This window comes from Tachyglossus aculeatus, chromosome 6 (genome assembly GCF_015852505.1).
Source record: "Tachyglossus aculeatus isolate mTacAcu1 chromosome 6, mTacAcu1.pri, whole genome shotgun sequence".
NCBI classification, from domain to species: Eukaryota; Metazoa; Chordata; class Mammalia; order Monotremata; family Tachyglossidae; genus Tachyglossus; species Tachyglossus aculeatus.
The window spans coordinates 34,550,326-34,568,009 of NC_052071.1; the positions used below are offsets into that span (position 1 = coordinate 34,550,326).

Sequence of the window (17,684 nt, forward strand, 5' to 3'; positions counted from 1 at the left end):
GGCTTGCTCCATCCTATCTGATCTCCTACTACGGCCCAGCCTGCACACTCCGCTCCCCTAGCACTAGCTTACTCATTGTGCCTCAGTCTCGTCTATCTCACCACCAACCCCTTTCCCACATCCTCCCCCTAGACTGGAACTCCCTCCCACTCCATAAATCCCACTCTCTCCCCCTTCAAAGCATTATTAAGGTCACATCTCCTCCAAGAGGTCTTCTGATTAATCCCTCTTTTCCCCAGGTCATTCTCCTTTCTGTGCTATCTATGCATTTGAGCACTTATGTCCATATCTTTAAATTATATATTATAAATTATTTATGTATACTAATGTCCATCTCCCCCTCTAGACAGTAAGCTCGCTATGAGCAGGGAACATGTCGGCTAATTCTGTTGTACTGTATTCATTCAATCGTATTTACTGAATGCTTACAGTGTGCAAAGCACTGTACTAAGCACTTGGAAAGTACAATTTGGCAACAGACAGAGATAATCCCTACCCAACAATGGCCTCACAGTCTAGAGTCTATTGTACTCTCCCAAGTGCTTAGTACAGTGCTCTGTACATAGTAAGCACTCAATAAATACCACTGATCGATTGACTGATTCAAAGTTCATCTAGCATGCACGATTTGGAATTTTTTAAAATGTTTGGGAACTAAGTATTCTAAAAAGACAAAACCTGATTTACAATACATCAGCATAGGCAAAACACTGTATGAGGTGATGAGGGGAATTATTGAGAGTTGTAAAAGACCAAATCATGCTCTCAAGAAGCTCACATTTTTCACCGAAACTCACATGGTGCAGTTGACAGCAACTTCATCTTCTTGGGTCATGTTTGTGAGAACCCGAAAGAGTTGCATAAGAATCACAGGTAGAAACTGTATCATTACTTGGATCTCCATGGCATGTAAACACTGAAATGAAACATTTGAAGCAAACACACACAGGTTTACTACACAACACTACTAATTTTCAAGTCAAATAAAGTTCAATATAAACAGTAAAGACCAAGAAAACATACTGCTGATGTAGATGCAATCTTTAACTAGGTTTCCAAATAAACATAACTCCTTTGAACCTAGTTTTTACAAAACCAAACCCAGAACTGACATTCGCTGATAATCAATCAGTAGTATTTATTGAGCACTTATGTGCAGAACACTGTGCTGCGTGCTTAGAAGAGTACAATACAACAGAATTAATACAATAATAAATTAATTACAATACAATTAATACAATACAACGTTTCCTGCCCGTGATGAGCTTAAGCAGTATTTGCTAACCCCTTTCAGCTTTAAGACAGAAAATCTCTAAATGTGATTTTTATTCCAGATTTGTGATGTACAAGGGTGATTATTACAAGAAAGTATACATCATATTCAACTATACCCAAACAAACCATGCAGCATAGCACCTTGGTTTTCCCTACAGCACTTTTCTTTCCCCAGGCATCTTAACATTATTTATCTCATTTTTAATCCTCACAATATCCCTGTGAGGTTGGGAAAATTGGGGTATTACTATCCCTATTTCATGGATGAGGAAACTGAGGCACTGAGAGGTTAAGTCACTTGCTCAAGATCACACAACCAGCCACTGACAGAGCTGGGACAAGAACTTGGGTCCCCTGACTTCCCAATTCAGGCTTTTTCTACTCATCAAACTACTTTTCTATATAAAATATTGTAATTTTATTGTCTGTTTACATGTGTACATCCACCCATATCAATATTTGGATATAACAAGAGATGGTATTTTGAGGTACCTATTGACTCATGCCCCACAGCACTTAGGTGCATAGCCATAATTTATTAACTTATATTATTGTCTGTCTCTCCTTCTAGACTGTAAGCTCACTGTGGGCAGGGAGTGTGTCCACCAACTCTATTGTGCTGTACTCTCCCAAGTGCTTAGTACAGTGCCCTGCTCACAGTAAGCATTCAATAAATATGATTAACTGCAGCGTGGCTCAGTGGAAAGAGCACGGGCTTGGGAGTCAGGGGTCATGGGTTCTAATCCCGGCTCCACCACTTGTCAGCTGTGTGACTTTGGGCAAGTCATTTAACTTCTCTGTGCCTCAGTTACCTCATCTGTAAAATGGGGATTAAGACTGTGAGCCCCACGAGGGGCAACCTGATCACCTTGTATCCCCCCCAGCGCTTAGAACAGTGCTTTGCACATAGTAAGCGCTTAAATACCATCATCACCATCATGCAATTCCATTTTGCAACGGAACTTACAAATTTTTCACGGGCTATTTTATTATTTTGCCACTAGATAGCAATATTGTGCCATACAAACCCCAGCCAAACCCACTCGGCCTCATGAAAACCTCAGGAAAGGAAGAATACTGAACACAAACCTTTCCATCACAGTTCTGTTTAGTCACTCATAAAGACTACCCTGTCTCATGGGCAAAATCCTGGGACTTTTCTGACACTGTGTCCAATTCTCACCTATGTGTTTTTTTCCAAGTGCTTAGCACAGAACTCTGCAGACAGTTCAGGCATTGATTGATTACGGTACTTTTGTACATAGCAAGAGGTTAAAAAATACAATTATTACTTTGACTACACACAGTCTTCTAGACTGTGAGCCCACTGTTGGGTAGGGACCGTCTCTATATGTTGCCAACTTGTACTTCCCATGCGCTTAGTACAGTGCTTAGCACACAGTAAGCGCTCAATAAATACGACTGATTGATAAGGGAAGGCTAAAGCACTGCCCAAAGAGCTTGGACAACGTGAGATGTGCATCTAGCTTTACTTCTATTTATTCTGATGACTTGACACCTGTCCACATGTTTTGTTTTGTTGTCTGTCTCCACCTACTAAACTGTTAGCCCGTTGTTGGGTAGGGACCGTCTCTATATGTTGCCAACTTGTACTTCCCAAGCGCTTAGTACAGTGCTCTGCACACAGTAAGCGCTCAATAAATACGACTGAATGAATGAATGAATGGAGGAGATTTATGGCAAGGGAATAAAAAAGACAGCCTACAGATCAATCAATAAAGATCATTTATCAAATTTTTACTAAGTGCAGAATACTGTACTAAGTTCTTGGGAGAGTATAATACAGAGTCAGCAGACAAGTTCCCTGTCCACAAGATGCTTATAGTATAGAGGGGGAAAGAGACATTGTTAACACCTGCTACTGCTCTTCCACTGGAAGAATAATTTAACAGAAGGGTAGACAATAAACTACTGGATACACTGCTGGAATCATCACCATTTACACAAGTGTTCCAAACATGGACGATGGCTGATGTGCCTGGGCTGGGCAGGCTCATCTTTTGAGATGACTTCTGGCTTGAAATATCTGTTTATGACTTCCACACTTGAACACTTGGCATAAAATGAAATGTTTAAGAAGAGACCACCGGGCAGAGAGAGGGCATGACTGTGGAGCTAGAAGCTGGTCCCAGAGTCATTCCTGGGCATCCCGCCACTGGCCGCTTTCAGTCCAGTAGCTGCTACACCTGAAACAGTGCAGCACTATCTAATAATAATAATTGTGGTACCTGTTAAGTGTTTACTATGAGCCAGGCACTGTACTAAGCACTGGGGTGGATTTAAGCAAATCAGGTTGGACACAGTCCCTGTCCGGACGGGGCTCACGGTCTCAATCCCAATTTCACAGATGAGGTAACTGAGGCACAGAGAAGTAAAGTGACTTGCCCAAGGTCACACAGCAGACAAGTGGCAGGGGTGGGATTAGAATCCACGACCTTCTGACTCCCAGGCTAACCCTGCCCAGCCCAGTGCTGGCAAGGAGACATTTTGTCTCCTTCCCTACTTCCTCCCCTCTTTAGAAAAGGAAATGCTGCAAAACTGCAAGCATATTAACATTTTCCTTCTCCCTAAAATGTAAACGTTTTGTGGTTCCAAGACCGCACTCAGCAGTCACTTGGCTAGGGCTAAGAAGAGTTAGCCTCTCTATTTAAAGACAGGAATTGTATCTGTAATTTATTCATTTGTATTAATATCTGTCTTCCCCTCTAGACTGTAAGCTCATCGTGGACAGGGAACATGTCCATTTATTGTTATATTGTACTCTCCCAAGTGCTCAGTACAGTGCTCTGCACAGGGCAAGCACTCAATATATACAATTGACTGACTGTGCATTAATATTTGGAAGAAATTCTCAGCAATCACTTCACAGAGCAATCACAAAATCACCACAATGGGAAGGATGAGGGTGGAATTCTATCACTAAGTCCCTGAAAAGAAACACAGGCCTTACTGGTAGCCACTTGGTTAAAGAGTGTTTGTAGTTTCCACTTAGTGCATGGCTTCAAAGAGCTGTGCAGGTAGGAATAAGTGAACTGTGATTTATTTGCATACTATTTTCTGACACATTTCCCTTTCCTGAAATTACCTCATTACTTCCCCTCGGGAGCCTGACCAGTTTACTGAAGGGCAGGGCAGTGAGCCTGGGGAGTGGGAGGAAAACAAAAAGAGAAAGCAAGAGGGAGAGAAAGAAAGAGCAGAAGACAGGGAGAGAGAGGAAGTGAGAGTGAGAAAGAAAAAGAGGCGGAAGAGAATAATGAGAGTGTATGTGTTCTGAAGAACTGTTTTGTGGGGATGAGGGGGAGGACTAAAGGAGAGAAGATGAAGAAATTCATTCCTGCCACAGGCAAAAAAAAAAAAAAAAGCCCTATGCAGATTCCTGACTAGACTCATCGGACAGACAGCATCGTTCATTTTCTGCTCCTGTCTCCAAGTGCTCTGAGGCAGTTCCCAATTGGACACCGGATCACAGGACTGCGGCCAACTTGGGCCAATCTGCAGCTCAGGTCTAAGTCCCCAGGGCGGGCTCCGTGGCCCAGACAGTCTTGGTTCAGCAGCAATTCTAACTACCAAGCTTCAGGCCAGCTAATTTTAGCCCAGGTGCTGCGCGGAGTCTCTCTGAAGCAACCTTGTGGATCCTTGGGTCCGAGAAACGTCAATTTAGGGATTAATTCCCTTTCCCAATTCCAGAAGATTCTGCTGCCCACAGACCGAATTGAAATAGCACTCTTAGCCCTAGCTAAGTGACTGCTGAGTACGGTCTTGGAACCACAAAACGTTTACATTTTAGGGAGAAGGAAAATGTTAATATGCCTGCAGTTTTGCAGCATTTCCTTTTCTAAAGAGGGGAGGAAGTAGGGAAGGAGACAAAATGTCTCCTTGCCAGCACTGGGCTGGGCAGGGTTAGCCTGGGCTGGCACTGACAGGCTGGCACCTCTGGAGCCCTGCACCACTTTGGGTGGTGGGCACTGACTGTGCCCCCAGCTAGGGGACTGAGGAAGAGAGCTCTGCACACAGTAAGCGCTCAATAAATACGACTGAACAAATGAATGAATGGGGTGGAGTCTGCAACAGCAGGAGCCTAGAGTGAGGAGCTGCACAAACTGGAGGGGGGACTAGAGAATTAATCAATCAATCAGTGGTATTTATTGAGCGCTTACTAGGTGCGGAGCACTGTACTACATACTTGGAGCCTACAGTGGAGTTAGCAGACACATTTCCTACCCACAATAAGCTTCCAGCCTAGGTGGGGAAAGACATTAATACGAATAATCTAAACATATAATTTAAAAATACGAACATAAGTGCTGTGGGGTTGAGCGTGGGGTGAATAGCAAATGTCCAAAGGTCTCAACCCTGCCATTTTCCAGCAGTTCGAGCAGAGAAATGATTGATAATGGGGAAGATGACAATTTTCAGAACTAAAGCACCTCTCCCAGGACCAAATAAATACTATAATAATAATAATGATATTTATTAAGCGCTTACTATGTGCAAAGCACTGTTCTAAGCGCTGGGGAGGTTACAAAGTGATCAGGTTGTCCCACGGGGGGCTCACAGTCTTAACCCTCATTTTACAGATGAGGGAACTGAAGCACAGAGAAGTTAAGTGACTTGCCCAAGGTCACACAGCTGACAATTGGTGGAGCCGGGATTTGAACCCGTGACCTCTGACTCCAAAGCCTGTGCTCTTTCCACTGAGCCATGCTGCTTCAACTCATCTTTTCCTTGTATTAGAGTACGCAAATGAGGTACCTGAAAATTACGCTTATTTTTGCTATATCATGCAGTTCCTGGAAAGTCGTGATTCACTTACCTTTAAATATTTAATAAGTTCCCCTGGAACTTCTTTAGAGCCTGCCTGAATCATCTGGCAGTGATGAAAGAATTTGTGCACATGCAAATCCTGAAAAACAAATGGAAATACCCATTTAATCAATGGGATGTATTGAGCGCTTATTGTGTGCCGAGCATTTGTATTAAGGGCTTGGGAGAATACAACAGAATTGGTAGACACATTCCCAGCCCACAGTGAGTTTATAGTCTAGAGGATTCAATTTATTAACCATAACCTTTCCTCCTTTCTATTTCTCTTGGGCCTCCAAAACCACCCATCCCTTCATCCCTTGTCTAGATAGTCTTTATTTTTATATACTCTACTTCCAAAATTTTCATCTGTACCCTTGCTGTCCCCCTGACAAGAGCAGTGCCCTCTCTCAGGCCTTCCTACAACCCAGTTCTAGGAGCACCAACAGGTTCAAGAGGTCAAAGCCACCTAGCCTTTGAAATAATAATAATAGTATTTGTTAAATGCTTACTATGTGCCAGGCACTGTACTAAGCGCTGGGATAGATACAAGGTAATTGGGTTGGACACAGTCCCTGCCCGACATTGTGTGCACAGTCTTAATCCCCATTTTACAGATGAGGCATACAGGAGTAAAGTAACTTGCCCAAGGTCACACAGAAGACTCCCACCCATGCTCTATCCACTAGACTATGCTGCTTTCCTAACAACCTACCTGGAACAGGCACTATAAATTGAGAACGTTTTATAGGCTGGTTAAACGCAGAGGGCTGGTATGTTACTAACCCTACTTAGTAGGATCCAGCTAAAATTGATGATTTTTCTCAATCACCCCCTGTGGACTATCTCCTGATAGCTTCTGAGTCCTGTCTCTTTCTACCTCTCATGCTAATTTTTATTCACCTTCATTCATTCATATCTACTAAGCGCTTACTGTGTGCAGAGCATGGTACTAAGCACTTGGAAAGTACAATACAGCAACAGACACAATCCCTGCCCACACCAGGTTTACAGTCTAGAGGGGAGGAGACATATCAATACAATACAGCATCAAAATAAATAAACAGAATTATATATACATATATACATATAAATGCTGTGGGGTGAGGAGGGGGGAAGAGCGAGAATCAGGGTGATGCAGAAGGGAGTGGGAGCTGAGGAAAAGTGGGGCTTGGTCTGGGAAGGCCTCTTAACTGCAATAAATAATGTGCCAGGATACAATGTGGCACTTCATATTTATTGTGGAAATCTCTTGAAAAGGCTTCACGTGCTCTGCCCAGGGTGGGGAAAGTTGGGACTGGAGAGGAAGGGCAGATGAAGTGCACTTTAGATGGTAAAGTGCCTCCACCTTTCTCCACAGGCTTTCCACAGCACCCGCTCCATAGTGGTAGAGGAATATCAGCAAAGCTAGGAAGAAGAACTCTGCTCAATCAATCAATCAATCAGTTGTACTTATTGGGCACTTGCTGCATGCAGAGCACTGTACTAAGCACTTGGGAGAGTACAATACAACAGAGTTGATAAACACATTCCTGTTCACCCCAGAATCCAAACGTTTCCTCCATCAATCAATGGTACTGAGCGAGTACTTACTAGAATTAAGATTTTCCAAACTTACTTGAGTGTAAATAGTTGACTCTAAATGACTTCTGATCTTTAACAAAGGCTTCGCACCATCCACCCATTTAATATCCACAGAAGGCTGCTGTGAATTGAAATTGACAAGAGTTTTTACAATTCGGAAGCAAGCATGTGGAAAGTAATAAAAAAAATCCGTCATGCATTTAAACATTGTTTTCAGATTTGTATGCAGGTTATGCTTCTCATACAAAGTATTTCTGAAGGAAAAGGAGACCCAAACAAGTTCCATACAGAGCCCACTTCTTTGTATCTTTATGCACAATTTTTTAATAACACAAATGTTTCCCTACCCTTCTTGACTCCAGTTCATTAAGGCCCAGGTAACCAGGGGGCAGGTTGGCAGAAACGGGCAACTGCTGTTCAAATGTGATTATCCTTCCATCCTTCAGCAATGGTACCCAGGCAAACCCAACTGCCAAAAGTCAACACAAACAATCCATGTTACCTGCTGCCATGGACATAGCAATCATTTCGGGGAGTAGTTTGCGCAAAACTGGGGATGGATCTCTCACTTTACCCTTTCCAGATAAGGATCTAGAAAGATGCAGGAAAAATCCCGGGGGCAAAAAAAGTTTACAAAATCTCCAGCATAATAATAATAATAATGGGGTATGGCATGCACCGTACCAAGTGCTGCGGTGGATACAAGCAAATCAGGTTAAACACAGTCCCTGTTAATAATAATAATAATAATAATGGCGGCATTTATTAAGCACTTACTATGTGCAAAGCACTGTTCTAAGCGCTGGGGAGGTTACCAGGTGATCAGGTTGTCCCATGGGGGGCTCACAGTCTGAATCCCCATTTTACAGATGAGGTAAGTGAGTCCCACAGAACTTAAGTGACTTGCTCAAGGTCACAGAGCAAACAAGTGGCAGAGTTGGAAGTAGAACCCACGACCTTCTGTCTCCCAGGCCCGTGCTCTGGATACTACACCACAGCCCTCCTCCAAACAACAAATTTTACACTCTCCAGTTTCCATTTTTGAGAGGTCGGGTTGCTAGTAAGCAAGCAAAACAGCAGCTTGCCCAAATTGATGTTTTCTGGACACCAACTGGTATGCCTTGCAGGGACAAACTCTCAAGGAGCATTAGGATGCCCTGATGTCCCCTCTTCAGGCAAGTTTGATTGATCCAGTGACTGGAAACTTCACAAATAATGTGTGACGACAGATTGGCGCTGCTGTAGCACAGCAATAACATAGGGAAGGGAGGGGATAAGGGAAAATACAGAGACAGCAACTGTAGCCAGTGATGCTTGGCACAAAAAGATTTACTGCACAAATGAGAACCCCTGCAGATTGTCTTCTGTTATTAAATGGGAAATTCTACCATTACCCAGGGTCTTTTGAAGCAGCGTGGCTCAGTGGAAAGAGCACGGGCTTTGGAGTCAGAGGTCATGGGTTCAAACCCTGGCTCCGCCACTTGTCAGCTGTGTGACTTGGGACAAGTCACTTCACTTCTCTGTGCCTCAGTTACCTCATCTGAAAAATGGGGATTAAGACTGTGAGCCCCCCGAGGGACAACCTGATCACCTTGTAATCTCACCAACACTTAGAATAGTGCTTTGCACATAGTAAGCACTTAATATTATAATAATGCCATTATTATTATTATTATTATTGTTATTATTATTATTATTATTATTATTTTGAAGCCCAGACTAGAGGCTCTATGAGAATCTAAATTGGCCTCCATCCCAAGAACTACTTGTTTCTCTTTTTCTTTCTCTTTCCCTCTCTCTCTTTTTTAATGGTATTTGTTAAGCACTTACTATGTGTCAAGCACTGTACTAAGTGCTGGGATAGATACAAGATAACCATGTTGGACAGACCCTGTCCCATATGAGACTCACAGTCTTAATCCCAATTTTACAGATGAGGTAATTGAGGCACAGAGAAGCGAAGTGACTTGCCCAAGACCACACAGCAGACAAGTGACAGAGCCAGGACTAGAACTCAGGTCCTTCTGACTCGCAAGCCTGTGCTCTATACACTAGGCCACGCTGCTTCTCTGTCTCCTAATGCTGGTGCTCGGAAAATGGGAAAGGTCCAAACCTTCAACCTGGTATTAAACCTGGATTTTTATCAACATTAGCTCTGAAGCAGCTGCCTACTGGGGTGGGGTTTTTCTCCCTGCAGAAGGGAGAGGAATGGAAAGAGAATGGATCCAGATCCCTGGGTTTATGTTCTGAAAATAAATCTACTCTGTGCCTTCTGTCAGCCCTGCCTTATTTCAGAGTGCTACCCTACTAATCAGTTGCCTTTCTGTGACATAATTCCATCAGTTCTGTTTAAGAAAGCAAGTGTCGATTGTGTTTTTAAAGCTATGCAATGTCTGCTAATTAAAAAAAAACTGCTCTCTGGATAGCAATTTAGCAAACTGGAGAGGACGTCAGCCAGAAAGTAGTTTCTTAAAGCTAACCTCTTTTAGATTCCTTTAGATCAGTTTGGGGGTGTCTGCGTTTAGTAAACAGAAAAGCCAACCCAAATTAATTGTTTTGAATTATCTCTTAATTTGCTTAACTTAAAGACTGCTCCGATTCTTGAATGCACAGATTTAAAATGTTGCTTAATTCTGATATATGGCTGGGTTTTTTTCAGTTTTTATAAAAGTGACAGCGAGGCTCTGGCACTGGCAAATATCAATTTTTTTAAAGCTGTCAGATGAAGGAATATGATCCACTAAAACGACTTTGTCCAAGTAGTTAGGCCAAAGAGCTGAGAGTGAAAAGAGGTCTCCAACTCAGATATTATGAAATTGAAGGGAAAGATTCTTCCATTTACTAGGCCAAAAATTTTATACTGTGAGTCAGGCAGTTGATGAGGGAGAATTAGAACTTATTATGCACTTGAGACCAAGTCCTATCATTGGAAGAATGCATAACTAAAAAGTCATAAGAAGTTGCTGACAAAAGCCAAGGTACAAACTGTGAGCCTCACATGGGACAGGGACTAGATCTGACGTGATTATCTTGAATTTAACCCAGTTCTCTGTACAGTGCTTGGCATGTAGTAAGCACTTAACAAATACCACAATTATCATTATTATAAACCCACAATCTGTCTTGACGAAGAATAGGTATTTTGGCATAACTGTGGTTTCCCCAATTACCCGCCAAGGAAAAAGCCACAACAGCCCACAGACACAAGGAGAATATGTGGTCTAGTGGATACAGCGTGGACCGGGGACTCAGAAGGCTCTGCCGCATGTCTGCTGTGTGACCTTAAGCTAGTCGCTTAACTTCTCTGGGCCTCTCTTACCTCATCTGTAAAATGGGGATTAAGGCTGTGAGCCCCATGTGGGGCAGGGACTGTGTCCGATCTGACTAGTTTATATCTCCCGAAGTGCTTATTACAGTGCCTGGCACATAGGAAGCCCTTAACAAATACCATAAAAAAATACCTTCCTAGCACAGGAGGACGAGAGAGCCGGGGAGGATCCTGCCAACTTCCTCCCTGTTGGTTTCTGATCAGAGCTGCACATTTGTCATTGGCATTGGCACAGGCGTTCTCCAACCTCAGCCTGCGGGCTGTCTGGTGTCTAGTGCTTGCTGGCACCGAGTACCCTGCCTAGGTCCAATTTCTCAAAGAAGCCAACCCCAGGATAGATTGCCTGCCTGCCTGCCTGCGGGACTGGAGATCAGGCAAGGCTGGTCAGAGGACGATGGGAAGCTTCCACTTTGTTCTCGAGGCTCCCTAGGTGCAGATGGGAGCCACTTGCTATTAGAGGGAAAACTGGGAGCAATTCCAAAAGGCGCTCCCGCCCTTCTGGCTAGATTTGGACTCCTTATTTCTCTTCAGAAGTCCAAAAGACTATTTAGATAGATCTAAGAAACTCTACTTCCTCTTCGGCTAGATATGAATTTAACTATCATCTCTACGCTGATGACGCCCAAATCTACATCTCTGCTCCTGCTCTCTCTCCCTCCCTCCAGGCTCAAATCTCCTCCTGCCTTCAGGACATCTCCAACTGGATGTCTGCCCACCATCTAAAACTCAATATGTCCAAGACTGAGCTCCTTATCTTCACTCCCACACCCTGCCCTCTCCCTGACTTTCCCATCACCGTAGACAGCACTATCCATCCTTCCTGTCTCACAAGCCCGCAACCTTGGTGTCATCCTCGACTTCGCTCTCTTGTTCACCCCACACATCCAATCCGTCACCAAAACCTGCCGGTCTCACCTCCACAACATTGCCAAGATCCGCCTTTTCCTCACCATCCAAACCGCTACCTCGCTGGTTCAATCTCTCATCCTATCCCAACAGGATTACTGCATCAGCCTCCTCTCTGATCTCCCATCCTCCTGTCTCTCCCCACTTCAGTCTATACTTCACTTTGCTGCCTGGATTATCGTCGTGCAGAAACACTCTGGGCATGTCACTCCCCTCCTCAAATATCTCCCTGTCAACCTACACATCAAGCAAAAACTCCTCACTCTCAGCTTCAAGGCTCTCCATCACCTCGTCCCCTCCTACCTCACCTCCCTTCTCTCTTTCTCCAGCCCAGCCCGCACTCTGCACTCTCCACTCTTCTGCCGCTAACCTCCTCACTGTACCTTGTTCTCGCCTGTTCCACCATTGACCCCCGGACTACATCCTTCCCCTGGCCTGGAACGCCCTCCCTCCACACATCCGCCAAGCTAGCTCTCTTCCTCCCTTCAAAACCCTACTGAGAGCTCACCTCCTCCAGGAGGCCTTCCCAGACCTCCTCCCCATCCCCCCGCCCTACCTCCTTCCCCTCCCCACAGCACTTGTATATATATTTGTACATATTTTTTTACTGTATTTATTTTACTTGTACATATTTACTATTCTATTGATTTTGTTAATGATGTGCATATAGCTTTAATTCTATTTGTTCTGACTATTTTGACACCTGTCTACATGTTTTGTTTTGTTGTCTGTCTTCACCTTCTAGACTCTGAGCCCGTTATTGGGTAGGGACCGTCTCTATATGTTGTCAACTTGTACTTCCCAAGCACTTAGTACAGTGCTCTGCACATAGTAAGCGCTCAATAAATACGATTGAATGAATGAATGAATTTAAGATTCACTAAGCAATGCCAGATTTTACTAAAGAGCAGGGGAAAAATGAGAAAAGAATCGGATTTAATTTATTTAACTTGATAGGTCAAGTCAAGTCAATAGCCTTTAGTCTGAATGCCACTGATCCAAATTTGTGATCCTACAGTCATTCAATCATATTTATTGAGCACTTACTGTATGCAGAGCACTGTGCTAAGTGCTTGGGAGAGTACAACAGAACAGTATCACTGACACATTCCCTGCCCACAATAAGCTTACAGTCCAGAGGGGGTCTGAATGGTCATCCCCCTCCCTGCTTCCTCCCTTGTCCTCCCCTCCTGCTGCCAGGCAGGCAGGTTTTGATATAAAGTGAGAAGTGAGAAGCAGCAAGGCCTAGGGAAACGAGTCTGGGAGTCAGAGGACCTGGGTCCTACTGCCAATTCCATTTCATTCATTCAATCATATTTACTGCACTTACTGTGTGCAGAGCACTGAACTATACGCTTGGAGAGAACAATACAGCAATAAAGAGAGACAATCCCTGCCCACAACAGGCTCACATCTGCTGTGTGATTCTGGGCAAGTCACTTCACTTCTCTGTGCCTCAGTTACCACACCTGTAAAATGGGGATTCAAGCTGTGAGCCCCGTGTGGGAGGTGAACTGTGTCCAAACCTATTTGCTTGTATCCACCCCTTAGTACAATGTTGGCACATAATAAACACTTAACAAATACCACAATTATTATTATTGTTATTATGAGATCGGGAGAGTCCAGGACTGCGTCTAGCTTAACTATCTTGTATTTACCCCAAACAGTAAAGTGCCTGGCATCGAGAAAGCGCCTAGCAAACACCATTGTGATTACTGTTTTTATTATTAACGACACATAGAATTTTTCCAAGAAGAAAACTACAGTGCTACATAAAGTTTTGGTGTGTCCAACCATGGTATTCAATGTTTTATATTTGGTAGAAATTTCCTGAGAAGTGGACTTCTGTTCAAGAAGAGGTAGTGAAGTAATAAGCAGTCAGATTGTCCAACCTCAAGTAACTGTAAATGAGTTTAAAGAAGACACTTACCTGGAGTTTCAACCATGTCCTGTTTTTTTGTTGTTCCCTTTGTATTAATTTCACAACTAACATGATAGAAAGTGAAAAGCAAATGATGCTTTTGATGAAGGTGAATGGGAAGCTCAATTTTAATCTGAAATGATACCATAAATTACACATGATGTTGCATTTTTTTTAAGATAAGCAAGATTCTTGGGTGTTGTTATTTACCCCCAACTTTTTCCAAAAATGTTTCCTATTTGAGAGGTGATTGGCCAAATCAAGCAATTTATTCTATACATTCTGGACTTTTTCTCAGCTTGCACTAATTTGATAACACTGCTCTCAATATGTAAGTCCTGTATCCAGTATTTTTTGACCCAATATTTCAAAGTACTGTTGTATCCATCTTGGCTGAAAATAGGAGATTTAACCCAAAAGTTTTCAAGAGAACTAATCCCACTCATTTAAACTCCTCTCACACCAACAAATGATTGTTGAGAGTTAAAGGTCTTAATGGGCTAGCTATTTTTATACAAAAGAATTATTCTCCAATTAGTGGATACACAACAATGTCATATGGGACACGATGAAAGTAACAATGAAAATAACACTTGTTCCCTAGGATCACAAAACATTTTTCACACCGTCCTCAGTGCTCAAAAGGTCACAGCAGTAAATCATTCAAGTTTTGCCTTAGACTGAGCCTCTCCCAACCCTTCTCCCTGCCCCGCTCTGTGCCTCCTCCCCGAAGAACAGGGACCATGTCTAATTTTCACCTATGTATTCTCTCCTAGTGCTGAGTACAGTGCTCTGCACACAGTAGGTACTTAATAAATATTATTACTACTACTACATGTGCTTAGTTTATTCCAAGGAATGACACAGGCATGGAAAAAGAATTTGGTTCTTAGCATAATATTTTATATGCTTGCAATTAGGCACTCCTAAATTTCAGGATATACCTTCTAACCCAAAACAAAAGTGATAACTAAAACATAGCCCTTTGCTTGCAAGTATGTACTTAACATGTTCACACATAAAGCAAAATATCCAAAACTTTGGGTGATGATATCCAGACATTGATAATTCCTAGGAAAAATATATACTATTCCAGTGGATATCATAATTGTTTCAATAATGTATTTTTTTTTACCTCATCATAGAATTCTGGATTTTGGTTGTGATGAGAGACAATGGCATAAACATGTGTTGTAAAAATGGACCCTGCAGGTTTGCCATAAATACACTGCAAAAGAAAGAAACATATTCACTGCACCAAACCAGATGTCAGAATGGGATAAGAGTGCATTCTTTAAAATAGTGTGAAATGCAATTACACATAAGACATTAGAAGTGATCAGAACAGGTTGTATGTAGCCGGCCAAAACAAGGGATGGAATAAATAGCTGGTAACTCTGAGACTTTTCACACAGCCCACATAGACAACTTTTTGACAACAACAATATGGTTCTCCATGGCCCTAACAATCAGAAGAAAAAGCAGTAGAAATAGCAGGTCTATAGTAAATACCTCTTTTTTTCCATGCTTTCTACAGTTTAAAGCATGTGAGGCCTAATTTTTTTTCACATGTCAAAAGCAAAAAGGTATTCTCATTCCTAAAGCAAGGATATCCCCTTTGATCAAGGAAACTCAGGTTTTATTTCTTTTCTTTCTTCTATTTGCCAGCAGAAATCCACCTGAGTGTGATTTATAGGACAAAAGCAATCCTTTTCTTAAGCTAATGTCTCATTCCAAGACCAACTGGATTCAGGACTAATGTGGAGTTTGATTCTTGAGCTTCCAATGGCCACCAATACTTTCTGGTGATTGCCTTGGCAAGGTAAAGGATAATCCTGAGAAAAATCTGCAGTGCAAACTGAAGAGTCCTTCTCAGATAGGACTAAGGAACAGGCAGGCCTCTCAAAACTGGGAACACTTGGTGTGGAGACCAGAAGGTTAAATAATAATTTAAGAGGAGCCTCAAGTAATAATAATAATGATGGTATTTGTTAAGCGCTTACTATGTGCCAACCACTGTTCTAAGCGCCAGGTATGAAGGGACACTGCACTCCATCTCCTGTAATTGCTGAACAAGAATAACAGGGCTTAATCTGAAGCAAGGGGGATTTAGTTTAGATATGGAGAAACAGCAAGGCCTAGTTGAAAGAGCATGACTTGGGAGCCAGAGAATCTGTGTTCTAACCCTGGCTCTTCCAACTGTTTGCTGCGTGACCTTGGGAAAGTCACTTAACTTATCTATGCCTAAGTTCCCTCAAATGTAAAATGGGGATTACATACCTGTTCTTCCTTCTACTTAGACTGTTGGCCCCATGCGGGAGAGGGTCTGTGCCTGACCTAATTAACTTGCACTTACCCCAGCACTTTTGAACTGTCACATAGGAAGCGCTTAATACCATAAAAAAATCTAAGAAACAGCTACTGAAAGTAGAGTTGTGAACCACTGCAATGAGTTACCAGGGTGGTTGTAAGCTCTCTTTTCCTAAAAACATTTCGGGAAAGAACAGGATAGAACAGGAGAATTAACCAACTTTCTGGGAACACGCCAGGGCTGGGAAGTAGAGGGTTGTACAAATACTATTTAGAGACCAGTGATCCTCTGCTACCCCTAAGTAAGGACTGATTGAAAAACAGGAGAAGTGGGAAAGCAGAGAGATTCAGAAGAGATTCCAGTCTTGTTTTCCCTTTCCACGGAACTCTCGTCAAGATTTTAAAGACACAAAGTCAGTAATAAACTAATTAAGGACCAGGCCCTAAAATGTATATAATGTGGTGGGCAAAGTGCAGAAACACTAAAGTTTGGCCTTCAAAAACCTGTTCAAGTTAGAGGCAAAGAAGGGTCGAATGACCCCATACTGAAACCACAATAAATCCTATCTGGCCAAAGGACAAAATGACATTGTGACTGGGCTTATACTGCAGTCAAATATCAATAAAGCGCTAACAGTGTGAAATGACTGAGAAAGTTGTAGATCAGGCTAAGCAGCATAGTTTAATAATAATAATAATAATAATGGCATTTATTAAGCGCTTACTACGTGCAAAGCACTGTTCTAAGCGCTGGGGAGGTTACAAGGTGATCAGGTTGTCCCACGGGGGGCTCAGAGTCTTCATCCCCATTTTACAGATGAAGTAACTGAGGCTCAGAGAAGTTAAGTGACTTGCCCAAAGTCGCACAGCTGACAAATGGCAGAGCTGGATTTGAACCCATGACCTCTGACTCCAAAGCCTGGGCTCTTTCCACTGAGCCATGCTGCTTAGTGGATGAAACATGGGCCTGGGGGGTCAGAAGGACATGGGTTCTAATTTCAGCTCTGCCACTTGTCTGCTATGTGACCTTTGGCAGGTCTCCTATCTTCTCTGTCTCAGTTATCTCATCTGTAAAATGGGGATTAAGACTGTGAGCTCCATGTGGGACAGAGACTGTGTCCAACTTGACTATCTTGTATCTATTCCAGTAGTTTGTAGAGTGCCAGGCATATAGTAAGCACTAAGCCCCGGGGATGGGCAGAGATTGTCTCTCTTTATTGCTGAATTGTACTCTCCAAGTGCTTAATACAGTGCTCTGCACACAGTAAGTACTCAAATACGATTGAATGAATGAATGAACAAATACCAAAAAAAAGAGATAAGGCCTTAATTCTTCATTTTTTATCACTAAATTCACCCATCTGACTAATAAAATGAACAGGGTCTAGGACAAATGTATGCTTTTTACTTTTTAATGTACTATCCTCTGATGTTGAGCACCAACCAATAATTGTTGTTGATCTGTAGAGTCATCTAACGCTATTCATCCTCTTTTGGTTAAGGGCACATTCAACCTCTATTTCGGTTAGGACC

At 42.7% G+C, this 17,684-nt stretch overlaps 1 protein-coding gene across 2 annotated transcripts in view; it reads right to left on the reverse strand.

Annotated features, from left to right (window-relative positions):
- The window catches only part of DOCK11 (dedicator of cytokinesis 11), a 164,677-nt gene that overhangs the window by 73,122 nt on the left and 73,871 nt on the right, over positions 1–17,684 (reverse strand). For both annotated transcript variants that reach the window (XM_038747890.1, XM_038747889.1), the window contains exons 19-24: positions 14,977–15,069; positions 13,851–13,974; positions 8,031–8,152; positions 7,718–7,804; positions 6,110–6,199; positions 798–916 (exon numbers count right to left, since the gene is read on the reverse strand). In XM_038747890.1, the coding sequence (XP_038603818.1) occupies positions 798–916; positions 6,110–6,199; positions 7,718–7,804; positions 8,031–8,152; positions 13,851–13,974; positions 14,977–15,069 (635 nt within the window). The remainder of the gene's footprint in view (positions 1–797; positions 917–6,109; positions 6,200–7,717; positions 7,805–8,030; positions 8,153–13,850; positions 13,975–14,976; positions 15,070–17,684) is intronic.